At 37.7% G+C, this 27,752-nt stretch overlaps 2 protein-coding genes across 2 annotated transcripts; one reads left to right on the top strand and one right to left on the bottom strand.

Annotated features, from left to right (window-relative positions):
- The first annotated feature begins 3,740 nt into the window (after positions 1–3,740).
- On the top strand, positions 3,741–5,503 carry LOC105445669 (muscarinic acetylcholine receptor M1-like). The gene has a single exon (XM_030999944.1). The coding sequence runs from the start codon at positions 3,841–3,843 to the stop codon at positions 5,239–5,241; it is 1,401 nt and encodes a 466-aa protein (XP_030855804.1). The 5' UTR covers positions 3,741–3,840; the 3' UTR covers positions 5,242–5,503.
- A 4,988-nt stretch (positions 5,504–10,491) lies between these two features.
- On the bottom strand, positions 10,492–26,907 carry LOC576399 (mitochondrial coenzyme A transporter SLC25A42). Its single transcript, XM_003723733.3, has 8 exons — positions 26,680–26,907; positions 21,500–21,728; positions 19,864–19,972; positions 18,616–18,799; positions 17,981–18,097; positions 16,122–16,273; positions 13,199–15,048; positions 10,492–12,693 (listed from the first exon to the last, which is right to left on the bottom strand). The coding sequence occupies exons 2-7, from the start codon at positions 21,650–21,652 to the stop codon at positions 14,726–14,728; spliced, it is 1,038 nt and encodes a 345-aa protein (XP_003723781.1). The 5' UTR covers positions 21,653–21,728; positions 26,680–26,907; the 3' UTR covers positions 10,492–12,693; positions 13,199–14,725.
- Positions 26,908–27,752: the final 845 nt, after the last annotated feature.

The following is a 27,752-nucleotide window of genomic DNA, read 5'->3' as shown; positions in this document are numbered from 1 at the left end:
CACATTTCTCTTAATTATTATTTATGCAACACCAGTGCGGTTCCTGTTTTCCACGAAGGATGTACGTTTTAGGTAATTGTCCGGCGCGTCTCAAAATGCATGAAAATACATTTCTCTGGAGCAGCGTTATATCTCCCAATCCCAAATGCTTCACATGCAGACTATTTATTTTGCATCACTCTGGCACTCGTCAAGTGCTATGTACACACATAATATGGGTACATTTGCTTCTAAATTTAGCGAACAAGCAAGGATTAAAAGGGAGAAGACATTTTTCAAAATGGGAAAAACCAACATACTAGAAACGATTTAAAGTACTCTGTATGCCGGCACCTTGCCGCCGAATGTACATTAAATACAAAGTAATATATTCGGTCATGACCTTGATACACGTATATGAGGATATGAGGATATTCGGGCCTCTGGTTGCCCTTATTAATTTTTGTTCTTTTTGTAATGAGTGTGGTAACAATTTAATTTCGAAATAAAAGATATAATATATATTCGGGCGCTTTGCTATCAAAATATCTTCAGCGAGCGAGGAACAAAGACACTATTATCTTTATATTTCTTTTTTTCTCTTGAAAATACATACTCCAACCGTTTCTGATATTTTTTTTCTCACAAAATCAACGTTTTCTCAAAAAATGTTGTTATGTAACTAACATTTTCTTGCGGCACCCCGGTGTTCAAGGAGCATTAATTAATTAGAAAAAAATACACGATCAGCTGATTAGAAAAAAGGGGGGGGGGGTGTATACCCCTCCCCCAAATCGACGTCTTTGGTTCTGCTTGCAGCAAAATGTACCCATGAAACCAGTGCCGGATATTTTGATAGTGTGTAATTTTAGATGTGCATGGTGACATTCTCTTGCCCCTCCCCCTTTCTCTTCATCATACATCCTTTTTCATTCTCTTCCCCTCTCCCCTCTCTGTTCACTCTCCCGCTATCTTTTACCCGTTCATCTCTTTTCTCACACACTCTCCCTTCCTCTCTCTCTCTCTCTCTCTCTCTCTCTCACTCTCCTATCACATCTCTCATTATCACCTCTAAAGTTATCTGGAGCAGCGCACATGAGCTTTTAAACAGCCAATCAGGGGACCGGATATGCAAGTCACAAAATGAAATATCCCAGCATCTGTTGGATATCATCCATGCATCATTCTGCGAGCAGATCGCCGTACCGCACGAACCATCACAAACCACTCGAAAGGAGGCAAGGAAAGAAAGAAGATACAATCCTTTTTAATCAGCATAATCAAACGAGTTTCAGCGAAGGAAGAGAAATTCCCCGTAAGTATATATTGCAAATTGTCAACAACTTTTAGATTTACTTAACAACTTAGTGACAGCATTAACGGACTGCAAGATTGAATATGGAGATTGTGACATCTTACATTGTTGCATCCCAATTTGTAAATGTTGTTTATTTCGTATATTTCAAGACATAATACAGTTCATTAATGATGCGATAGAATGTAGTCGAGGTTTAAAAAAAAATCAACGGATTGTGGATGCGTGGTTGTGGTTTTCGAGTCCCAGGCCAGATATTGAATAAAACGGTAAATTTACTACAGCTCCCCAATGAAACCTTAAAATAAATATGTTAATTTTTTACCTGTTTATAATTATGTTAATTTAATTGACTTCTGTACAGTTTCCTCAAAGACATTGTGCTCGAGAAAGCAAGATAGTTTCAGCTAATCGCAAGACTTTTTTCTTTTGTTTTCCTCTTTAAACCGATGATATGGTGAACTCGGGGAAATTAAACTCATATGATGCAAATTTTACTTCTTCTATAGGTATAAAGAAAAGGCTTTAAGTGCCTAAGTCAGCATTTTTAACTTCTTTGTATTCATGGCACCCTTTCGAGAAATAAAACAGTTTCGCGTCTCCTTTATTCCAAATTCATTACAGAAGATTTATTTTCCATCACTCTTTTTTTATATATTTTTGTTGGTATGGTAAAAAATTTATTTTGTAAACAAAACGTACTAGATAATTATATAAGAAATATTATTATGCATGCGGGCACCTCGCTGTTCAATGTATGAACACTAAAGTCATAAATTGTTGTTGTTTGATTTTAATTTATTTCTAAACTTGTCCACATATCAATAGAAAGTGAAACACAAACTAGGTACGTATAATTATAGTCACACAATATAAAGAAATTAAATATTTATACCTTTAAAAAAAAAAATTGACGAATCATTTCAAAATTGGACAAAAAAAACCTCAATGCACGAATATAAGGATATTGAGGCATCTCGTTGTCCAGAATCATCCTGTTTCTAAATGCTCTTAGCGAGCAAAGGGAACAAACGTGGTAAAAATGAAATTTTGATATTGAAGAAAAAATATTCGAGCACCTTACTGCCCGAATGGGACGATTTTCGGGCAGCTCGCTGACTAATGATGGGGTATTCAAGCACTTCACTGCCTGAAATCATATTGTTTTTAAAAAGTTGCGAGAGAGCGAAGCGAACGAGGAAAACAAGACATTTAATTGTCTTTAAAATTGTATTTCTTCAACAAAATACATAGCGGTTTCTGATATTTTGTTTCCACGAAATTGGCATTAATTTCAAAATGGATCTAAAAAAAGTTTTTTGATTTCAGTTCCCTCACGGTACCCCGGTTGAAAAACGCTAAGCTATACAATACTTCATTGAAATATTCATAGCAAGTTTTCCACATCAAATAAAAATTTCTAGCCAAAGAAGTTGTTCTGAAATGCATAATAACAATGGCGGGCGCATAAAACATGAAATGTTGGCACCTTGGACACATTTTAAATCAAAAATCAGTCGGTGCTATCGTTTTCAGCATCAAATTTTACTGAGGTATCCGCATGAAAAAAAAGTTAACACTATTTCCCTGTTAAAGCCGTTTGTGTACCTAACTAATCATGTTTATTGTGCTACCATCTTGAAATGCTTTCCATTCAATTTTTTATTGTGAGTACTTTCGAGTGCAAAGCGGTATTACAAAGTGAAGCGACATCTCGTTAATGTTTCTGTTCTGTTCTATACTCCGTGAAAGAAAAACGCTAGGCACGATGACGCTCGTAAATCTATAGTGTAATGTTTTTGGAAATGTTCTTCAGAGTTTTTTCCTATGCAAAATATCCATAAGTACATTTTACAGCCCGTATGAAAATGAAATTATGATTTCCAAAAGTAGAAATGAATTTCCTTTTATTCATTTCTGGCCAATTTACCCTTTGAAAAGATAACAACTTACCGTACATGGGTTTATCTACAGGGCATCTACCTCATTTAAATTTAAATTCGTTTGGATTTCCTTTCTGCGGTTTCAATGCCTAGCACCTAATATTATGCTAACCCTCTTCGAGTTGTCTTTTATAGTTATAAATAGAATTCTAAAATTATTCTTCAATTATTTGTATAACTTAGGAATTATATCCCCTTTTATAACACAGAAAAGACAAAGATCTCCTGATGAGGATGATAGTAGAGTATTCAAGTGAATTATTTAAATAATAACGCATAAAATATACAAAAATACACCCTGGAACTGAATCTGCATCAGTAGTAGACGTTGGTGAAAAAGAAAGAAAAGGAGGAACACTAAAACAGAGAAAAATCGGTAAATTTTATTTAAAGATTAAAATAACTTCCAGGCCTGTAAATTTCCAGAAAACTAAAACAATGCTTTTATTATTATTAACAAAAATATTGTAACCTTATGTTCAAGATTCAAGATATGAAGATCTTATCAATTTTCCCCACAATTTACTTATATAGGAATTCTATCCGGCACAGACGTCCTTCATTCTGTGAGCTCGGTTTACTGCACATTGGACGAACGTTATCATGGAAATCTTTCTGGCATTAGGCATCGCCTTCCGAGCTTTGATCATGACAGTTGGCATCCCAGGCAACATCCTCATCGTCCTCGTGTACGCTCGTAAACGACCCAAATCCAGTACAGACGTGTACATCCTGGCGCTAGGTGTGGCAGACCTTTATGTGTGTCTTCTGATGCCTCTGAAGATATATTCGTCTTATAACCAGGAGAATTATACCAATGCAGACCTCTGCAAGCTTACCCATTATTGTTCCCTCATCGGGACATTTCTGTCTATGTTCCTAACTATATGTATCACCGTCGACCGTTACTTCGCTGTTTGTAGACCACTGAAAAGGTTTGTGACGCCCAGCCGTGCCCGTATCACGGTTGTTGTGTGTTTGCTTTTGGCGGCAGCTGTTGGTTCAGTTGCACTGTTCTCGGCTGGTATAAGGCGTTATGGCTCCGTCTCTATGTGCAGCATAGATGCTGCCCATGCAAATATCATTTATAAATACAGTTTCCTCACCCTTGGAATGTACTGTGTGTCTCTCATATTCATCATCTTTGTATACACAGCTATATACAAAACGTTACGCAATAAAGCACGGACCTTTAGGGTGTGGTCCCTCCGATACAGTGACACCAAACTCGATGAAAGTGGTCGGAAGAAAGTGCGCATCCTGGACAAACGAGGAAGTATAACTAAAATGACTGGTTCAAGAGATTCGCGGAAAATTATTCCCCATGTTGCTTTCAAAGATCACAGGATCAAACCTCAAGTCACTCGCGTGGCTTGGAAGTCAGAGGAAATCATCAGTGATCCTCATGCATCTGGACATCCAGGTGGGATGAATGAGGATGCATCGACGTCTAGTCATGAGCAACCACACCGTACCGTTAAAACTATGACATCAAACACAACGCACTCCTTCATGTTATCGGGTGATCGAAACAAAGAAAAACTTTCATCTGATACGCAAAGTAGCCCAATCAGTCCTATACCTGAGCAAGTGATAAGCACAATATACCGATCGACCCGTGATCGAGTCCCTTTTCATCCCCCATTTTTGGTGGCAGCAAATACTCACATTAACAAATACCGAGAGCGAATTAAAGCAAACAACAAAATCTCCAAGATGATATTTCTCATAACCGTCATCTACTTCGTGACCTGGGTTCCGCTCATGGTGTTTCAGTGCTTTCCAACTTGGTTAATAATGGCCCTCTTTCAAAATAAAGCTGGTTTTACGATCGTCTATTTGCTAACTCTTGCCCTGAATGTGAATCACGCCATTAATCCTATCGTCTACAGCTTTGTTAATGTGCGATTCCGAAGAGAATGTAAGGCTACGTCTGCATGGATGAAACGTGCCTGGCCAGGGAAACAGACGTTCTTAGGGGCTACGTGCGGTCCCCGAGGCTGACATGCAAGGTCAGTCTGGTGGACCTTCTACGCATTTGTTCGAGAGTTCACGAGTACCAACGGCCCACGAGACCAACAATCCCATGAGACCGACATATCGGACTCGCTGGCCTTCCGACAACTTTTCTGAGGGTTTACGGGTCGTCCGACATTGCAGATCTCGTGGGTTGTCTACGGGGATGTCCTGGTTCTGAGGAATGCAATACGAATGGTGCCATCATGGCCATCAGGATCGACCCGTGACACGCGGGCGGCCAATTCGAATTTCGGGTCTTATGCAGACAGATAGACTTTAGATGTGATCATCCGAAAGAAGCGACTGGGTTTCAAACTTCGTTCGTAGACGGGTCGCTTGATGATGCCTTGATCACAAGCTATGCTTTCCAGTAGGTTCCTGTTTCATTTCATAATTTTGATCTTACTTTGTCAACTATATTCTTTATTGTACAAACAATTGTTACATGAAATGAATAAATATATCAATCAATCACACCACTCTTGTCAAGTATTACGGAGATGATAAAGCGTCTATACGTTGTTTTAGGGATACCTCAACTTGATGTTTTAAGGTTTACCCAAAGAGGTTTACCAGCTGGTCTGGTGTGTAGCCCTATTGAATGTTGAGTATATAACGGTCATAGGCCAGTTAAGACTTAGTCCATCTTAGCCAATAAAATTGGATTTTATTAAAGCCCAACCATACTAGCTGTCAAGTTCAAGCCCTCTAAAATTAAACTCCAAGTCGGTCCGATTTATTATTACATTCAAGTCATAAATACAATTGCCTTTTATATAGCGAAAATTCCAATAAATATTGCTCAATGCGCAAAGATGACAAATTGATGCTAATTAAAAATGTGCAAATAGAAAAGAAATAAAAAACAGAATCGTTTTCCTGCATAATCATTCGGCCATTGCAGAGGTGTGTCTTTCAATTCTTCTTAAAAGAGTCAATCAATATTATTGAAAGTGGGAGTGCTGACAGAAGAAGGGAGGGTGTTCCATATTTCGGGGCCATAACAAGAGAAACTGCATATACACTCTTTGAACAACTTTGTCAGAAGGAAGATGTATTATAGTGTTTGCTCTAACATTACCGGTTTAGGAGGATGACGGAATAGGCTTCGAGATTTTTTTACGAAGCAATTTTGTTTGCCAGCTTTCTCATCCTTTTCATGTGGCACCATCTAATCAGCGACGCAAATATTATCTCTTTCTGAACGACTGTGTCGTCTTGGCATAATATTTGAAATTTAGATGATGTATATGATAGATATTAAGGGTTGATACGAAACTTCGTCCGCTCATAAACATGCTTTGGACCGAGCTAGTGAAATTAATAATTTGATCTTCTCGAGGAGTTTTGATTTCATTATGATTATATTTTATTCGGCAAATCAACGTACAAACAGAATGCATGTACAACAAAAAAGATTTGATACCACTGCTGAAACACCTACTCTCCAAGCTGTTGAATGATTATGTAGAGGACACCTATCTCACCGGTAGCATCTTTCATTGCGCGTACGCAGGGGTGGGGGGGGGGGGGGGGGGTTGGGGTTGAACCCCCCTTTAGGTATTTTTATGAGTGTATTTTTTAGGAAAACCCCCCTCCCATGGCTGACCTAAAAAAGGTGACCTTACCCCCCCCCCCCAACGAAGAAAAATGTCAAATTTTCAAATTTCGAGACCAAAAAAAAAAAAGTTCTCTTACCCCCCGCCCTCCGCTTATTCAGCAGCTGGCTGAGTCGTTGCGAAATTTCCGGCCCGATTTCAAAATGTTAACCCCCCCCCCCCCCGCCACTGGTAGGGAAATAGGGTGACCTTTCATTCTGTCAAACATTTCTAATAGTTTCCACTAAGGACACAAAAATAATCCCGTTAGTATTCTGTCGCTAAACTCATCTGACCCCAATCTTTTAAAAGGCTTTCACTGACCCACGGCGTGCAAACATGAAGATCTGACTTCGTGTAGTGATTCATATCTGAAGATGCATGAAACATATTCAGTAAACAGCGTATTGAAGAAAACATGGTTTAAACGTTGCTAAAATAGTGAAAATGCTTGAATTGTAGACCCCGCCTTTGTTCTGCTTCATTGGTTAGAAATCGCAAAGCGCAAAATCAAGCGCGTATTTTAGCGAAAGTAATTATGAGATGATAGCAAACAAGGGTGTCGATTTGTATCCGTGGTTGGGGGGGATGATAGGTGCCAAAATATTTTCGGCAATGGATCAAAGCAACCAAAGTGGTAGAAGCGTGTGGCAAGTTGCACCCCTCCCAAGCGCGTAGCCAGGATTTAATTTTAGGGGAGCGGTAGTGAGCACGCGAAGCGCGGTTCCTAGGGGGTTGGGTGCAGGGAGGGGGAGTCCCCCCCACCCCTCCCCGCGCGCAAAGCGCGGAAGCTTTGACGTTTAAGTAAATTATTAGAGAAAGAAGCCGATTCGTTGGACCGTTCTCGACTCCTAATCCTTGTTTGAATCAAATTCCCCTTCCTCCGCGCGTAGCGCGGTAGCTCTGACGTTTCATTAGATTATAAAAGAAAGAAGACGATTCGATGTACCATTCTCGACTCTTAATCCTTGTTTGAATCAAGTTCCTCTTCCTCCGCGCGTAGCGCGAAAGCTCTGACGTTAATCAGATTATTAAAGAAAGAAGACGGTTCTATGTACCATTCTCGACTCTTAATCCTTGTTTGAATGAAGTTCCCCTTCCTCTGCGCGTAGCGCGGAAGCTCTGACGTTTCATTAGATTATTAAAGAAAGAAGACGGTTCTATGTACCATTCTCGACTCTTAATCCTTGTTTGAATGAAGTTCCCCTTCCTCTGCGCGTAGCGCGGAAGCTCTGACGTTTCATTAGATTATTAAAGAAAGAAGACGATTCGATGTACCATTCTCGTCTCTTAATCCTTGTCTGAATTCATTTTTGCCCATTCTTGCGCGAAGCGCGGAAGCTTTCACAGTTTATTACATTATTAGAGAAAGAAGACGATTTGTTGTATCGTGTCCTTCATGAATTCAGTTTCCCCCCTTACCGCGCGAAGCGCGGAAGCTTTAATGTTTCAATAAATTATTACTCTTAATCCTTGTCTGTAATTATTTTCGCCCATTCCGCGCGTAGCGCGGGAGCTTTCACGTTTCATTTGATTATTACTCTTAATCCACGTCTGAATTCAGTAGCCCCCCTAACAGCTTTGCCCTGTTCGCTAAATTATTAGAGAAAGAAGACGATTCGTTGTACTGTTCTCTATATTAATCCTTGTCTGAATTAAATTTCCCCACTGAAAATAAGTTGTGTCACAAATAAGTTGTGACATAATTATCTTTCTCCAAAAATGAAAAATGTTTTAGGAAATATCAGGAAATAAAATGAGTTAAAAAAATAAAAATAAAGATACAATTTTAAAAAGGGTGAACGGAAACAACATATCAACTAGTGAACTATTTTATAAGTCATACTAGTGTCCGAAAATCTTTCTCCTTGTCTCCGATCTCATCACGAAATCGTCACAGACTTCATCTATGTATACACTGTCCAGGATTGTCTGATGTGCATTGCAGATTGCTACTTTTGTGCTTCGCGCTTAACATTTAGCTCGTTGCTTTTGACGCACTGCATTTCTATGATGCTGTTGATTGAACAAATTGAATTAATTCATCAATTCCAGATGAAGCCGTATGAGCGAGAATTCAATTTATTCTTGTCTCATATACGGTTGTCTTATTAACTTCGTATATATGTATGTATTATGAAAATGAGATAGCAAAATGTGTATATTGATGGTCATCTTGCGAATAATAACTATTAACTAACCATTAACTACTCTCATCGGACTCTCATCATTAATTTTTCTCTTCATTTTTAATTTTTTTTTTATGGTGAATTATTGGGGGGGGGGGATGATTGTACAGGCCATCCCCCCCCCCACCTGAAATATTGGGGGGGGGGGATATATCCCCCATCCCCCCCCCGGGATCGACACCCATGATAGCAAACTACTGTAGAAGAAAGTAGAAAAATCAGATAAGTATATACTGGTGAGCAGGCGCGTACGCAGGATTTTTTCAAGGGGGGGGGGGGGTTTCAACATTTATAAATCGGGCCCAAAATTTCGCAACGACTCAGCCAGCCGCTGAATAAGCGGGGGGGGGGGGGGGGGAGGGGGGTAAGAGGACACTTTTTTTTTTTTTGGTCCCAAAAAAATCGCAACGACTCAGCCGACCGCTGAATAAGCGGGGGGGGGTAAAGAGGACACATTTTTTTTTTTTTTTTTTGGTCTCGAAATTTGAAAATTTGACATTTTGCTCCGTTGGGGGGGGGGGGGGGTAAGGTCAGCTTTTTTAGGTCAACCATGGGAATTTTTTATTTAAAAAAAAAAAAATCCAAATTTAGGGAAATTTAGAGGGGGTTTACACACAAAAAATTACCAAAGGGGGGGGGGTTTAACCCCAAACCCCCCCCCCCCCCACCTCTGTGTACGCGCCTGCTGGTGAGTGGTGAAGGTTTGAATGAAATTTGACAAGAAATGAAAAAGTTCAGATTTAAAAAAAAATTTGCAATCTCTATACGTATGGGCTCTTCAAGTTGGCTTAATCGGTAATGTCTCTGTGATGTAGTGGCGGACAATTTTCCCATTTTTGGCATTAATTTGTTCCTACAGACAAAATGACTAAAATTATTCAAAAATGTATGCCTCGGGATGGTATTTCCTTTCTAGAGGACCTGTAATATTATACTATCCATAATGCATTTTGAATAGTGTCCCAAGGGTGGAGATCCTTTCAAAGTGGGGTGCATAAACGAGAGATGGGCACTTTGTGGGAAAAAAAGGGGCACCTACAAAAGGTAACCCCAAAGTGAGCAATTTGAATGTTTTAGGGGGAGATGCTAAACAACCATGTTTACGCCATGGAGCGCCTTGTTCTATTTTTACCTAATAATTATCAACTATGTTACTTAGGGATGTTGCGCTTCAAACATTTTTTGTTTATGCATTGTTCCTACTATGTATTATATATCAATGTAACCCATTGTATTTTATTATCTGTAAATAGTTATTTTACATGGTGAATAAATAAAACAAACAAACCACACCTCCCCAATAACTTGCTTTGTTCAGAATACTGGTGCCCCTCACTGTCTAAACTCATGGCACACAGCTAGGTCTAGGTACACTTGGTAACATACAAGACCTTTGAGATTTTTATATATTGATGGGATAACAAAACAAAGATTTGAACAGAGGTGAATCAATTTCACACACTTAGCATGTATCATTTATTGTCAACCGCATTTAATGTTTAACATTGTAGAAACATGTCAATATAATCTATCACATATAAACTCCATATATTTTGTATTCGCAATATATTCATAAATACGTATTGGAAGTAACATATACCATACTCTCATTTTCAATATTCAAATCAATACTTGGCCTTTGTATAATCGTCATTCAAAGGAAACCTTTTTTTTCTCAATGAAACTTATGAGATTTAACTATTGCAAATAATCATAACGAGGTCGAACATGCAATTAATTTCCATAAAAAACACAGGATGGAGGATATTTTCAATGTCAATATATGAAGCCACATAATGGCCCGAATTCACAAAGCAAGATTGACCTCAGACCAAGGTTTGAGCTCAAACCTCCTTTTGTTTCGCCAAACCTCCTTTTGTTCTTTACAAACCAGGTTTGTAAAAAACGCGTAAAACGCGTCATATGACGTACGAAAACGAAGGTTTGTCGACAAACCTCCTTTGTGAATTCGGGCCAATAAGTCTACACGTCTCTGCCTGACGAGAATAGACCGGTTTATTGACCTACCGGTATTCAACATTTATGGATGTTTCTTTCCTGGGAACCTAGTGACGAGGTATTCCATTAACCTGTTACTAATGAATGAACTACAATACTTGGATTCCAATCTCTAAATATAACTTGTTGCTATGTCAGGCAAGCATTGGGCCAGAATTGTCAAGAACAAGAATGCATAACATTTGAATATGTTAGTTAACCGGTCTACTCTCATTCACAGTTAAGTTGATGATTCCAATTCAGGTAGTTTTTCACAATGATATACATGTACACAAATCTTTCAGTACAGAGATCCAAATTGAATAAAACACATCTAGACAGTAGACAATCAAATGCCTCTGAATAATTATCAGGCCATCTGATCAGTGAAAGAACACCACCCCCCTCCCCCTCCCACACAGTGGCATATACATGTATATATTTCTTTTCTCTTGTTTTTTGAGATTGGGGGGTACAACCAGCTCATGCCCCATCGCCCTTAAACCCAATTGGCATGAGATAGGTAAATGAAAAATTGCCCCTTCTTCATTGTGTAAACCATCCAAGAAGTGTATCCCTTAAAAAAGGGTACAAAATTAGAGAGCCTTCAAGACAGATACGATTTTTTAAATAATTTAGTTGTTTGTAGTTCAATCTTGTTAAACATGAACTCTCAATATTTTAAAACTAGGGTAAGCCCCTTGCCCACTTCTTATCCACTCCCAATTACACAATCAAGTTCATGCATAATGAAATACTCTTCTATTTCAGTCAAGCTTAAAGGTGATGATGTACAGACACTAAGAGGTGTTTAAGGCAAAATAACTGGGTCATGAATGGAAAGCAGACATAAAAAAAAATCAGTGCTATAACCTGTAACAGCAAATAACAAGGGCATCATGTAATAAAGCTGCTAACCTACCGGTAAGCTCACATTTTGTATGTAACTATTAAGAGAGTCAGATATAATTTGACACTTGCATATTGTATTTATATGTGTAGCTTGAGTTCATCTTTCTGCAGCCAAATATGAAATCCCATCCTACGAATGAATACCAAAAGAAGTTGGGATAAATACTCTATAGCTTCTATTCTAATAAAATTAATTAAATCTGACAATGGACTTGGACTTTGGTTCAAAATCTGGAAGTTAGTCCCAGGTCTGAGTTTTCATTTGTTGAAGATCATATCCGAGCTGAAAAATAAACTGGACAAATTATATATCAACGAAAAGCTTATAAGCCATAGATTACAATGATATCAATCATATGCCATTTTAGTGTCTGTCAGAGGAGTATCAGCTCTCTGAAAACTCAAAATTTAAAGATTTGAAAATCGGAAGTTGTTCAAATCGACTGGATGGCATCATCTATTATGTGGGGATACGCATAATCACAATGACTTTGCATTTATTAAGCACGGCTCATCGCCTCAGCTATATAGGTGAACCGATCGGGTCCACGTGTTATCTCATCACTGTAACTTCGGCAAATTTGACCCATAATTTGGAGGGGTGCAGAAAATGAGGTTTTAATTTGCTTTTGTGCAATAATGAAAGGGTAAATATTTGTCATTCCTTTATAATTTTATTCTACATTCAACATTTATTCAGTTTTCTATTTATACCAAGTTGTATTTTCATTGGACAGGGTCTTTAAAGGTATTACAAAGTTTTGGGAAATTTTGAAAAATGGGTGGATAGTGATTCTTTACAATTTTGATATATTTGGATGCCTCTGGGGATGAATTAAAAGAACTAGAAATTTTAGCCCCTAAAACACTTCTGCTTTCGAGAAAAATTGAATATAAAGATTTACCGGTGCTCCCGGTAAATTTTGAAAAATTTCAAATAGCTCCTACGGCCGTACAATGGTAGCTGCGACCATGAAAATATCAGAATATGTAGTTGTGGTATATAATTTCCGAACGGGAATAGCTAATCAGTCGATTTCAGTCAAGAAACATTGTTTTACAGCTTAATGAATATTTGACCTTGAGAGGGAGTTATACAACATAAAGTGTTTATTATTTACAATTTAATAACTTTAGGGTCGATTTCGACCGCGACAACGATCAGTGAATATTGTAGGATCGCATATGCTTCCAATATGTTCATTTGAACCAAATTCACGACCCCATACCAAAACTTTGTATTACCTTTAAACATAAACTTAGACCCGGGATCATGTTTACATGAATTAGTAAAAAATAAAGACTAACAATCCGCATATCACATACGTCCATATTCACAATGCACTCTTTAAACAAAAAACCCGGAACTGTCTTGCATAATACAGCATTAAGATCACCAGATTAATGGGGAAATCCACCGTGATATTCATTTGGTTTTAATAAAAGTAGAAATTGAAAGAAGTAATTTAGTGAAAGTTTGAGCAATATCCAACTAAAAGAAGGAAAGTTATGACTTTTTGAAGTTGTAATCAATGGAACACAAAAGGGCGAAACTATGACATATCTTGCGAGCTCCTCTACAATTTGCTCTTTACAGAAAATGTCATAAACTTTTATTTTCTTAGTTATTGATGCAAAATAGATTTGTTTCATATAAGGGTTGTATAAAAACCATATTGGCAAAAATTATATTTAGGGTGAATGAATGATTGATAATGTTCTTAGGGAAAGTATGAAAAACATTTAGTACAGGGAAAATGGGAGGGGACCTTACTAGGTACGTCACAGAGTTGCCAATTTGTGTTTGATTGACTGCACCTTCAAAAATTCATAGCGTTTTCTTCTTTTTTTCTTTCTGTGTTCTCATTTTTCTGCTTCTAATAAAACCAACTTAATATCAGGGTGGACTTCCCCCTTAAGATGAATATTTGCTTCTAAACCCACTTTATGACAGAAAGGGAGCTTTATGACAGGAAGGTAGATTTATTAGAGTACATATGATTAGTCATCAACTTCATTGTACATGTAGCAAGATACAAAGGATGATCAAATTTTCTTTTTATTTCCTGAGTGAATAAACAAAACAAAAAAAGGAGGTGAGATATGACTTACATTCTGGTCACGGGAAAAAACTGTAAAATCATAAGGCGTCTTTGCATTCCCTTTACACACACATGTTTTAATATGAAATTGCAGTGGGGGCAGGCCAGGCACTGATATCAACATATAATCACCACATACATAACAAGGTTGCATAGATTAACTCATTGGTTATACTGGGAGGTACACGTAACAATAATCATCAAAATGAGAATAACAGATATTTTGTATTTAGACAATTTGTGCATATTTTTCAACACTAACAATCAATACAATAAACTCACATACCCAGAGTCTGTATGTATGTATGTAGCTCCACTGATGATTAGGAAACAGTATCGCCATTCAACTCACCTGATTTCATGTTCAAAATTATTTCAATTGCATACATAACTGTAAAATGAGCGATGAACATATCACGACTGCGCTTTGGGCCTCGGCTCTTTACTCCAGCGAAACTAAATTTCTATCAAATCCATGAATATTTAATGAGGCATCTAGAAGTTCTCATTTTCAATTCACCGACTGATCATTGCAAGCAGGATGGAGAGAATGTATTTACTGGTAGATCCACTAAAAAAAAGAACGAAAATTGGCAATAAAGATGGATTCACCGATGGATGGAGAGTAAACGCACCCCTATGGCTTCCTCAAGGGTCGACAGACGCGGCATCAAGGATCGTCCCTGAAGAAGTGCCTCTGAGACAGCCATTTCAAGGTCAGGTCAAAGACCGTGAAGCTGATTCCGACAGCAACAGGTCCCTTGATCCAGTTCATACTGAGCCCCTTGTACAGACCCCCAATCACTCCACCTTCTTTAACAATGTTCCTGCCCGTGTTGAGGATAGAGTCGTACGAGTACTTGGTGATCCCGGCCGTCTGCATGCGTCGTCTGATCACGTCCAACGGATAGGAAGCCGATTGACCAAACAGACCTGCTACCGCTCCAAACGCGAGCCTTTCTGACGGACTTGGTTCCTTACGGTTGGTGTACTCTATTGAAGAATAAACAAATAGAGAAAATATTAATTTTTTCTTTATTGTTTGATCAATGGTTTATGTCCTCTTACTGTGGAGAACTCAAGTATATGCTTGTATCTGGGCATTTTTTAAATCTTAAAAATCTCATGGTGCTCAAGAAAAAGAAGCTAAAGGATATCTGTGGAGGAGGTAAGAGCATTGCCACCTAATATTGCCACCAGGGGTGTGTTTCACAAAGATCCTAAGTCGAACTTAACTCTAAGTTGGACTTAAAAATAATGGAGAGCCATTTTTAGCCTTAAAATGAAATGTATTCAAAAGCGAAAAATCAAGTATTTTAGAATTTTTATAAATTCCCCATCAAGAACATGAAATTTTCCATGATAATAAAAAATATGAATCAACATTTTATGCCTTTTTAAAAAAATAACTTTTACAAAATATTTTCATAGATGCTAATGGCTTTCCATAATTGTTAAGTCCAACTAAGAGATAAGTTCAACTTGGGATCTTTGTGAAACACCCCCCAGCTCCTCATGAATATCCTCGGGCTCCTTCTTCTGGAGCACCATGAAATGCATGACTGCAGGTTGCTGAGCAACATCCATTGACATAGTCATTTTGTTTTAAAGTCCCAGGTACTCCAATTTGAACAGCTGCTCTAATACCTAGGCAGGGTGCTACTGAACTTAAAGCGTGTCTGTACTAGTTTGGCTAGGAGGCATTAGACCACCCAGGGTGGTCACTGACAGGTTGCTATCTCATCAACTCAGCTCTCAATTAACATAAGAAAAAGAGGATCATGGGGAACCAATGGTAACCGATTAGGCATTGTTTTCTATACAGAGGGAGCAAGTAGCTACAAGTAGTACAGTGGGGCTTTAAATCTTGTCACCTGCAATGGGAAACATGAAATATTCAAAGAACATAATTACGTCACCGAATACCTGCTCCTTCATAGTCTGGCTTCTAACTTATTGTTTGAACGCCCCTCGTAAGTGTTTAATCTTTCAATGAAACAATACAAAACAGTCCGAAGAATGACCTCCTTAACCTTCCCATGCATGTAAGGATCCACACCACTCACCTCTGTGCTGTTTCTTGAGGGTTTCATATGTGAAGAAGCTGATGCCGCCATAGGGGATAACACCGAGTACCGTAGGGAGAAAACCTCTGTAGAAACTGGAAGCACCGTCTATTCTGAGTGTCATCAGGAACATGGACATGATCCCTTTGTAACTGTAAGTGCAAACAGATTTGACCAGTCTCATATTAATTCAATTCAATTCAATTCAGTATTTATTGTCTATTTCTGGATATTTGATTTTCACTGGTGTAACATATACCGATTAACATTTACTAATGTATTTACAAAAATGTAGACATTAACCGTGAATAAACAAGGTTTAACATATGATTAAGCACAGATTAACAGAGGATCGAATGTTGTTTCATAAACACTAATTCAGAACAATAGTTAACATAGTAAATGAAGCAGAGCAAGAGGAGGTGTCAGGTGATCAAACGATTTAACAGGTGAGGTAAATATAAATATACTGATATACTGAGGAGGTTTGGTATCCAATCTACCCATACATGTATTTTCGTCTTAAACCAATTTGGGAATTATTAATTAGATTAAATATGATATTAAAGTACAACACTGGGTCTTTGAGACATTCCGTTGTACATATGGATGGAGTTTGCTATGAATGATTGCCGAGTTCTCACTCGTGCAGACCTGGGCACACACAAACGAAAGCCTGACCTATTGTAATTGTAATTAGTGTGAAGCGGGTGGGTGGGGTCGTTCATGATTCGTTTGACTTTAGCAACTACTCTTTCTTCATACAGTGTGGATACTACGTATAGGCTACTGCCAATTATCCGTTGTGCTACTCTCCTCGTACCGTCTAACTTCTTCTTATCTTTTTGAGTTGCATTCCCAAAATAGCATATTATGTTGTATGTAGCTACACTCTCTATCAATGATCTGTAGAATAGAGTCAGAATTGTTTAATAATGATAATGACATTATGAACTGAAATGTTACCAAAGTAACCTGCTATCACACTGTACTTTCCAATATAAATTTCTGTATTAAACAGTTCTATCTCTGTCAACAGTTCTTAGACTAAATAACTTGCAAACCATTGGTACATCTAATGGATACATCAGTAAGCTTAAAGGCATCGTTTAACAATGTAAAATCTGAGATGCACGGCCCTACGTGTTATCACTGTCTGTGATATGATGTAATATTGAAGCCCTAAAAAAATTGCGCTTCAAAATGATCATGAAGTGCCTTAAATTTTTTTAAATGTTTGAATGACCGGTTTAACCGTACTCATTTTCCCAAAAATTGACTGTAGTGTTATAAAAACGGTTAGGAAAACAGAAAATTTAATTTTGATTTCCAATCATAAATATCTTGGCTTGAAAAATTCATGGGGTTCCTGACTGACTTAAAGGTTTATCATTATCATTATCATTGCAGCATGAGCTAAATCAAGGATTTTTTTAAAGGATCTAAGACAAAGTTACCAGATCCCTTTAATAATGATAACGACTTCACATATGAACTGAAATGTTTCCAAAGTATCCTGAACAACACACTGTATATTCCGATTCAACTTCCTTGATTAAACAGTTCTGTCTCTTTCAACAGTTCTCATACTAAATAACATTAAACCATGGGTACATCTAATAGATATGTCAGTAAGCTTAAAGCCCCACTGCACTAGTTTGGCCAGGAGGAATTAGGCCTCCCTGCATGGTCGCTGACAGGTGGTTATCTCATCAAATAAGCTCTCAATTAACCTAAGAAAAAGGGGATCATGGGGGACCAATGGTCACCGATTAGGCATTGTTTGCTATATAGAGGGCGCAAGTAGCTATAAGTAGTGCAGTGGGGCTTTAATCTATGATGCTATGTGGGTGACATACCTTGTCCTATGAGTGACAGCCATTCTAGCCCTGAGAACATCTAATGGATAGGTTAAAGATGCAGCTGTTACACCAGCTAGAGAACCTGCCATGAACCGACGAGCCGGGTTCAGGTTCCTGGCAATGGAGGAATTGGGATGGTAAAGAAGATTTAGATTCCATTTCTTTCCAATAGGAAACAAGCCAAAGGCAGGCAATATAATATGGTATTTAAAAAGAAAATAACAGAATATATTAAGAGATCACATAAATAGGAATCTTTAATCAAATAGCTGCTTGTTGAAAACTCTACAAAATTTGTTTTGACAGGTTTTCAACTTGTTCCCAACAGAGGGGCAGACCCGGCAGAGGAACATATATACATGTTTTGTTTTTATCCTTAAAAATTAACATCGAAGGGGTCTTTTTCTTCTCTTCACTGCTCAAAGTTGGTCTATAATATGAGGTTCCCTTCTTTCACCAATGGATGATTTATTTGTGATAAATAATAGAAAATAAGAATAGTGTGACCTTGTGCCTTGGTACTATCCATCGTCCTGCTTGCAAGAATTATATCAGATTTATCATCCAAAATTGTAATATGCCCAACTTGCAATCATAATATGCTAGGCAACATGTGATGACAAAGCACCTACTGTGTATTGTGCGTGTTGAGGAGTTTCTTGTACTGTTCATGCGCTGCAAACTGGATCCCAGCATAGGGGATAATTCGGACCAATGTAGCGGAGTTGCCCCTCCATAACGCAACCAATCCTTCCTTCTGGTACACATCCCTCAGGACACCCACTGCGTTCCTAGCTGAAAACTGCATGTCTGATGCTAAACAAGAAACAAACAACACAGACAAATAAACAAAACGTGTAAGACCAACTGCAGTACGAATGGGGCGTTGCAAGAAAGTTGCAATCAATTGCAAATCCCCAAAATCAAGCCAAAGTCTAGCGATCAAATGCAAATTTATAATTGACCGCAACTCAACTTTCTTGCAATGCCCCAGTAGCAAGAGAGAGAGAGAGATAGAGAAGGGGAGAATAAAAGCTAGATCTAGTTAACTTAATTATATTGTTAAAACTTCAATCCTAACAAAATCCTTAGAAATTTAGGAGACTGGTGGGGCGTTGCAAAAAAGTTGAGTTGCAACCGATTGCAAATATCAGTTGCAACTTCTTGCAATCAATCACAACTTTCTTGCAACGCCCCATAAGAGTGCTAATATACATTTCATACATGTATGTGTGAATATATACATGTATGTAAGAAATGTACGCAGGTAATTTGACAGACTCGGTCATACACTTCCCTACTACTGTATTAGTGCTACATATCCAGTCTACCTGACTTACAGTGTACTCTGATAGAGAATCTTTGTGCAGATGAAAAGATCAACGACAGACTTGGTCATACCTTACTCCTCCCTTACTATTAGAGCTACATATCCAGTCTACCTGACTTACAGTGTACTCTGATAGAGAATCTTTGTGCAGAAGAAAAGATCAACGACAGACTTGGTCATACCTTACTCCTCCCTTACTATTAGAGCTACATATCCAGTCTACCTGACTTACAGTGTACTCTGATAGAGAATCTTTGTGCAGATGAAAAGATCAACGACAGACTTGGTCATACCTTACTCCTCCCTTACTATTAGAGCTACATATCCAGTCTACCTGACTTACAGTGTACTCTGATAGAGAATCTTTGTGTAGATGAAAAGATCAATGATAGACTTGTTCATACCTTACTCCTCCCTTACTATTAGAGCTACATATCCAGTTTATCTGACTTAATCTGAAATAGAATCTTTATACAAAGCAATGGAGCAACGACAGACTTGGTCAAACCTTGCTGCAACCCTATTATTTACCATAGTCTACTTGACTTACTCTGAAAGAGAATCTTTGTGCGATCCAATGGAGCGATGACGGACTTGGCCACGGCTCCTGCGGCAGCCCCAGCCAGCAGGGAAGACACAATCTTACGCCAAACATTTCCCTGAAGTGACAACAATGATATATACAATGAATACTTACTACTGTAGTTACTAGTCAGCATTTTGATCACATTACTAATCAATACTGCATCTCCATATAATACTGAATTCTAGCAACTGGTTCTACAGTATACAAAATAACAAAATTGAATATTTGGTTGATTATAATCTGTATCACACAGATGGAAAAAATTTAAAGCAGAGGGAACTGCACGTATTAAAGGTACTATGTCCCATTTGCAGGCCAAAAAAATGAAAAAGTTAAATTCCAACTGCATTTGAAAGATAATACTTATTTAGAACTTCCCTAAAAAAGGTGGGGCTTGAAAATGTCTTCAAGTGGGAAAATAATGACTATTAGTTGTCAAAACGACTTTAGGGCTATAGAGCCCAAAAGTAATAGTCTTGATTTTCAGACAATTGTACCGAATGGTCATACGTTTTATGCTGCGCAAAGATTCAATCAGTTTAATCTTGGCCATCACAAGAAGTGGGTTATTGATGTAGACAAATGCTCATGTACCCTTTACAACTCTTTTCATGTATGTTATTACGAAAGAAGAAAAAAAGCCAGTCAGTCACTCAATAGTGTCTGACAGTGAGGTCTAGCAAGTAAACGGGTTTCCTTGCATAATTTGAATATGAGGACACTGCTAACGTTTAAATTTCACAGATAGGACATACTTGACATATTCATAATTCCTGCAAAGTTCTACAGAATTTGAGGTTGGCTGCAAAAGGGACATAGTACCTTTAAAAGAAAGGATATAAATGCATCGTTTCTGGAATATGAGAATATCATGGCAAAAGTGCATTTTCATGGTCAAATACGCAGGGTGGTTTCTCACTATTCTGATAATGAATTCTGAGATTTTATTTCAGTGAGATACCGGGTAAAGAACCCTTCAAATCTTTTTGTCAAACAGTATTTCTCATCTAAGAGAAGCCCATTTGTGATGTGCAGTAAATGTTGGTCCATTTTCTTCTTGAAATGCACCATATTCAAACTGGATGCCATATTTGACATCAGGTGAATATTTCATTCTAAGAATGCCATTTCAAATTGTAATCAAAACTAATGCACAAATCTATATAAAGTGCCTCATTCAGTGATGTTAGGTAGAACAAACCATAATGTTTGTCCTACCTAGCAACAATTAATGTATGTAATATGCACTCCCAATATCAAAATACAATTACTTGTAACAGATAAATTTGATTACTTTACAAAAATGGTGTATTAATTACTAAAGAAACACACAAGAGACATTCTTTGTATCTCTTCAAATTCAACATGGAATATGAAATAAGAATGTTGTTATTATAAAAACTGTAAAATAAAGCAAAAAACATAAATCATAGCACAAAAACATAAAAATAAAGCAAAAAACGTATGATAAACCCAAAAACGTATGATAAACCCAAAAACGTAAAATAAACCCCAAAACTGTAAACTAAAGCAAAAAAACATTTAAAAAACATAAAAATAAAGCAAAAAACGTAAAACAAAGTATGAAATTCGAACTTACATGGGATGAGGAGATCTGGCTGGCTGGCCTGCCATCACCCTTGAGACTAACGGACACCTCTACCATGTGAGGATCTTCAATGAGCGGTACGCGATGATAAGGTTTCCTAGACTCACTCTCCTGAGCTCCTATGCTCACCTCTCCACCTTGCATACTAGAACACCTTACATGAAGGCAGTTTGCTGGTGACAGCTGGCTCTCCTCTCTGAGTCCCAAGTTCGCTTTCAATCTATTGTGTCATAATTGATGAGAACAACAGGGATTGGTTTGTTATCGTAACCTATCTGATGACTTTCATAATTACCTTTCATTGTTTTGGTGCCAGACAATAGGCACTAGGAGTTCACCTACAGACTATAGCACTGATATAAGGTGAAAAGGTGTGGGGGGGGGGGGAGGGTGTGAGGGATAAAAGCCCATCTCTCATCTTAAAAATACAGAGAATACCACCTCCCAGGCAGAGTACCCAAACTACAGTAATATTCAAATGAAAACAAACACTTGACAAGATGTGTCAAATGAGATTAGTATCTCAGGGACTATCTATTTTAGGAGAAAAAAAAATCATGATACAAAAGAAGAAAAAAATACAAAAAAAAATATTTAAAAAAATTCCTTTGATTACGATAGGCAACTAGATATTGGCGCTTTATAAATTCCAGGATTGGATATCACCATTGTGGCATTGTCATTTATTATCATCATCATCATCACATCACAGCTCACAAATAATAACTTAAAAAGTAGACATACCTGTAGAGCGAAAGTGATAGACCTACAGTAATTTGCATTTGAAAATCTTACTGGTTCTATTGAAATTGAGTTATTGCACCATAGTACACTTACATTTCCATAACATCTATCGGTGGACAATAGAATTCAACCATGGAGGAAATGGCCTGGTTTTCCATATATGGAAAACCAGGCTAAAAATGATTGTAGTGGAATGGGGGGGGGGGGGGGGGGGGGGGCTAATATACATGTATATATTTTTTATCAAATTGAATTTATAATCACCTTATGGTGCATTCAGTCAAACAAACCCAAGGATTAAAGGCTGTACTGTGTCATGACTTAATTTTTTATTCTCTTAAAAGTTACATCCTAAGTTATATCCTTCTATTGTGATTCTGAACTGCATGCACTATCAAGAGCAGGAAAAGCATGCCTACCTTTATAAAGATGTGTTCTCATAAATATGTAGTACAGAATCTGGCTGGTTCTTTATCTCTCTGTATATATTTCCTACACTTGCTTTTAAGCCGCCAAAGATCAATGAACTCCTGGGTGTCCTAATTTAAGGATCAGGCCATCTTTGGCTGGCAGCTAGTAAGTAGGGGGAGGTCGCATTGAGTTGGTGGAGATTGTTAAAATGAAATAATTATGCTTTATTGCTGCAATAAATCTGAGGATAAGAATTGAGAGGGCGTACATCAATGTATTCCTTCATTGGTACACATTGTAACATGTAGGTAGATGACTTTGACTTTGAGCTTCATTGTACCTCGCACGTGTTGTAAATAATGCTGATTCACTTCAAAACTTGCCATTTCAGATACAGAGAGGGAAGTGCTTTGGACCCTGGACTTGTGCAGTATCAAGGAGATACTACACTTGGACTTTTGTAATGTAAACACACTGTTTTATTTGTATGGATCTATAGCTGTTCAATACATAAAGTCGATATAGCATTGTCTTGCCATACATTACAGGTATTAGTGAGAATTGGCGAAACATGATTGAAGAGGACACAAGAATGTCACAATGGTCAAGGTCACTCAAGCAATTGACTGCTATAATCTGTGACCTGTTGCTTGTAATACAATACAAGTTGGTACAATGTATTGTATGCTCAGAGCTGCCAACCCCAACTGAACAAAAATCCTATTCTTTTCCCCCCAAAATCCTATCTTCAAAATAGAATCCTATTTTTTAACGATTACCCATAACGGTAGTACTTTCTTTTTGTTAGACTGTGCTCGTCAACATTTTGAAGAGTTATGCATGAGTACATTTTACAAACATTTTGTTGAATATGCAAGATCGTTCAATGAACCAATGAGCCAAATGAACCAATGAACGAAAAATATTTTTTAAGGACCATTGGTAATGGTTGAATACCGGTATGCATGATTTATCATTTCGTCATGACTGGTGTGTTCGATGAACCAATGAACATCCCATAATTGCTGATGCGAGATACTTGTAGAATACTTTACAGTAAAGAAAGGGCAATTTATTGGAAAAGGCACACAAAAAATACCCAAGCACATTCAAATATCATGATTTTTTGTTTGGTTGAAAATTTTATTTTACTGAAGAAAAATCGTACGGTCGTATTTACTTCTAAAAAACGTACGAAATACAATAAAATCAAAATGGTTGGCAGCTCTGTATGCTGTTGTTGAATTGATTGAGAACATCTGTTAAGACTTGAGATTTCAAGCTTTTCACTGATGCAATACTTGTACATTGTAATTAACTCCAGTAGATCTCTGTCATGTTAATCAGTAACATCTCTCTTTTCCCCTAATTTGCAGGTACTTGTATCCATGTAATTTGTGGGCTATTTTGAGAAACCTCAAGAACTCGCAGTATTGCGTTGCAGTTTTAAATCATTCATCTCCAAGCAACACTACTTGATAAACAGGCTGAATCCAATTTTGTCAAATCACAGCACTGTTGCATTATGGAATCAGAAAAGGAACACCTCATCACAATTTTAGGTAACTTGACCTCTATGACATTTGGTCTTTGATCCAAGAACTCAAATATCTTGTTATACATTGTAAATGTTAATGCATACTGGTTCCAGAAAGTTCAATACACATGGCAAGCACTGGAACTATTACAGTAAAATGTATATATATATCCGCAAACTGTAAGTAAATATTCTAGAGATTCCATACGCTGGACCATGCATGATACCTACACACTTGTGCACACTTGTGCAGTAATAATGTTGATCAACCATACTTTGTATAAACCCTTCTAAGTGGCATTCAGAGGATCCAAATATCAGAGAATTTGAGTGTTAAACAGAATGTTTGGACTTTGGACAAGGTCCACATTCTTCTTCTAGAGTAAGAAATGGTTCCCTTGATATGAAATTTATATCCATGGAAGTTACTTTGCACCTAATAAAATTCATAAATGAAACAAAGTTTTTAAGTCAAACTGTCAATATTAAAACTAAAGTTCATTTAACAAATAATGGAGCTCATGCAGTATCACAGTAGTGTCAGTAGAAAAATTGGTGTCACCAAAAAAAATTAAGTTGATCTACTTAGTACCCACACATACATGTAGCTGCATTACTATCCTGGCTGTGTATTAAAACCTGTTCTATTGATTCTCAACATTTCAAACACCACTGTACAATAACTGATTTCACTAAAAATCGGTACTTTAGTGACAATTGATGACACCTAAATAGCAGTAAAATGCAATTTTGTCAACTTACCGATGTTAGAAGAATAATTTGAAAATTAAAATCGTGAGTGTACTGACTATTCATGTGTGCAATTGATGCCTATTATTAAAACATGTGGTGCAATAATTAAAGATAAATTTGAGTTCTGGTAAAAAAAAGAAAATGAATTCTCTCAGAATCAAACAAAACATACACTGAATGTTCAAGATTACAAATAAATCTCATGTGCCAAACAATTTTGGAAGGAAATGTATATTAGCTGAGTAATGAGCATAGAAAGGTAAGAAAATCAGGTAGTACTAGCCCCGACACCATTTGTGTAGTCCCATATACATCTCTCTCTGTACAGTGCTCGTTACTTTACCAAGACTGGGCCAAATTTATTATGATTTTGATGACTCCAGAACCTTGAAGTGGACACCAATACTTACATGCTACATGATCAACTTTTCTGATCCATTCCACATCTTTTCTTTCACTGTTAACAATGCAATTGCATTACCAGAACTCACCTTTATCTTTAATGTGAAATTGTGAATTACTTCCCTGAATTTAATGAGGATCTCGATACTACCAGTAATAATACTCTTTAGTCTACAATGTATCAATTACAACATTTCATGCGACTCTGTTTTAAAACACCTGACAGCCACACATAGATATACATTGTAGGTGCATTACTATCCTGGCTGTGTATTAAAGCTTATCTGCCATAGTTTACAGGAGGGATTAGACCGCCCTACAAGGTCACTGGACAGGTGGTTATCTCATCAACTCAGCTCTCAGTTAACATAAGAAAAAGAGGTTCATGGGGGACCAATGGTCACCGATTAAGCATTGTTGTTATATAGAGGGCGCAAGTAGCTACAAGTAGTGCAGTGGGCCTTTAAAAGCTGTGCTTTTGATTCTCAACATTTCAAACACCACTGTACAAATTACAAAACCCAACTAATTTCACTAAAAATCGGTACTTTAGTGAAAATTGAAGGACACCTAAATAGCAGTAAAATACAATTTTTTCAACTTGCCGATCAGCCGCATCGGCATGATTGTGTGCATGTGTATTGACTAGTCTATTCATGTAAATATTCAAATGCTGCCTATTTGTAGTGCAGTGCTAGAGGTCAATATGCATTAGCATTGACTCTCTATGCTTTGCTGGAGTGCTCACAATGCAGCCACACATTCACAAGAACATTAAAGTTATAAACCTAGGGTCTAGGCAGATAGGTTAGGTACAAAACACACGCACATGAATATTCTCTATACTAGATCTAGACCATGTATTGTAGAAGTTTATGTAGCTTTGCCATCAGTCATCACTAGAATCTAGTCTATATACCGTAAAAAACAGGGAAAATAAAAAGATTACGCAATACCTTTTATCTACCCAGAAAATAACTCCGGGAAGCTCTGACGTCGTCGGAGCTTCCCGGAGTTGCCCAGAAAACAGCCTTATGATCGAGCTGCATTAACGTGGCTTTATCTAAACCAATTTTAAAAATACAAAGTTTGTGTTGTTTCTGAAGGACTGTTTCTTCAGCCAAACATCATTAAAAGTTAAACTGTTGAAATAAATTTCACCAGAAGTGCCTATCGTTAGACCAGGCCAGACACAGTCAGTAGTGCAACATGTCATTAACCTTTCTTGTATGTTATCCTTATTTTTTAAAATTTTAATTAAAAATAAAATCTTGAAAGTTTATTAATTATTCTAGAATTAGAAAAGGTAATTAAATTCACTTACGTTCACTCCCGTTGATTGAAGTGTGGACTCTGTTCACAATATCTGATGTAATTATGACCTCTGAATGACAATAGCAGCTTGAAAAGATGATAATTGAGTAAGATTGTCGTACACTGCACTGACAAGTTCGTTCTTCTCTGATCTTCAGTTCACGTGCACGATTTAGAAGTGCGCTAGAGCGCTAGCGCTGAAGCGAAGGTGAACGCTATACGGCCAGACGACCTTCTCATCCCCGAAGCTGTCCCTGGCATTAATTGGAGCTAGCTAGCTACGAGCGCTGTCGTTAGCGGTAGCACAAATTCCTCCAAATAACTCGCCTTCAGATAACTCGCCTCACATCATTTGGGATTGCATCATCATAAAATGAGTCGTTTAGTTTTGTTTTGTTTTGTTTTGTTTTTTTGTTGGGGGGGGGGGGGGGGGGCAAATAGGGCATTAATGGGACAGGAACATGTATCTACGCCGGTCAATATTTACCCTAGTTCATTTCAAAATAATTTGATTTGTTTTGAATGTCTGTTCTCCTTCCATCGTGATTTAGACATCGAATTATGATTTTTCGATTTGAATGGGCGTAAATATAGGGCAAGGCCCTATCCCTATTCTAAATCTGTGACCAATTTTTCAGTCTAGAAGATTGATCATATTTCAAACATGTACTTTTCTTTTCTATCCACGACGCATCGGGGGGGGGGGGAGGAGTGAAATTGTCTTGTGGACTCTTTTACCTGGGGATCTGTATCTTATTATTATCATGTTATTATTATTATTTTTTTGTTAATAGATTATCATTATGTCAATCGTGATCATGATGCGATTGCGTATGGCCTAATATAGTCTTTGGGCATGAACATCAACAGTGTGAGTAAGATGACTGCTTGACTGCTATGAGAGGCATCGCTGTTAATTTCTATAGATTTGAGAGGACAGACTTTGCTGCGTGAAAAGTACCCCTTCAAACCGGACATTTTTTTTGGGGGGGGGGGGGGATTTCGGGGAGAGGGGTATTTGTTCTCGGGGGTGGTTGTCCTTGATTGTCCTTGGGGCAGGCGCGTACACAGGGGGGGGGGGGG

This window comes from Strongylocentrotus purpuratus, unplaced genomic scaffold (genome assembly GCF_000002235.5).
Source record: "Strongylocentrotus purpuratus isolate Spur 01 unplaced genomic scaffold, Spur_5.0 spur5_scaffold_6, whole genome shotgun sequence".
NCBI classification, from domain to species: Eukaryota; Metazoa; Echinodermata; class Echinoidea; order Camarodonta; family Strongylocentrotidae; genus Strongylocentrotus; species Strongylocentrotus purpuratus.
The sequence above is the reverse complement of the archived record's forward strand: the minus strand, read 5'-3'. Positions and strand labels throughout refer to the sequence as shown.

What these genes read in the sequence shown, in the direction of transcription:
- LOC105445669 (XM_030999944.1), top strand. Translation starts at nt 3,841, where the DNA reads ATGGAAATCTTTCTGGCATTAGGCATCGCCTTCCGAGCTTTGATCATG.
- LOC576399 (XM_003723733.3), bottom strand. Translation starts at nt 21,652, where the DNA reads ATGCAAGGTGGAGAGGTGAGCATAGGAGCTCAGGAGAGTGAGTCTAGG. An exon ending in GCCAGATCTCCTCATCCCAT is followed by an intron (nt 19,973 to 21,499) that starts GTAAGTTCGAAT and finishes TTGTCACTTCAG; the next exon opens with GGAAATGTTTGGCGTAAGAT. An exon ending in CTCAACACGCACAATACACA is followed by an intron (nt 18,098 to 18,615) that starts GTAGGTGCTTTG and finishes CTCCATTGCCAG; the next exon opens with GAACCTGAACCCGGCTCGTC.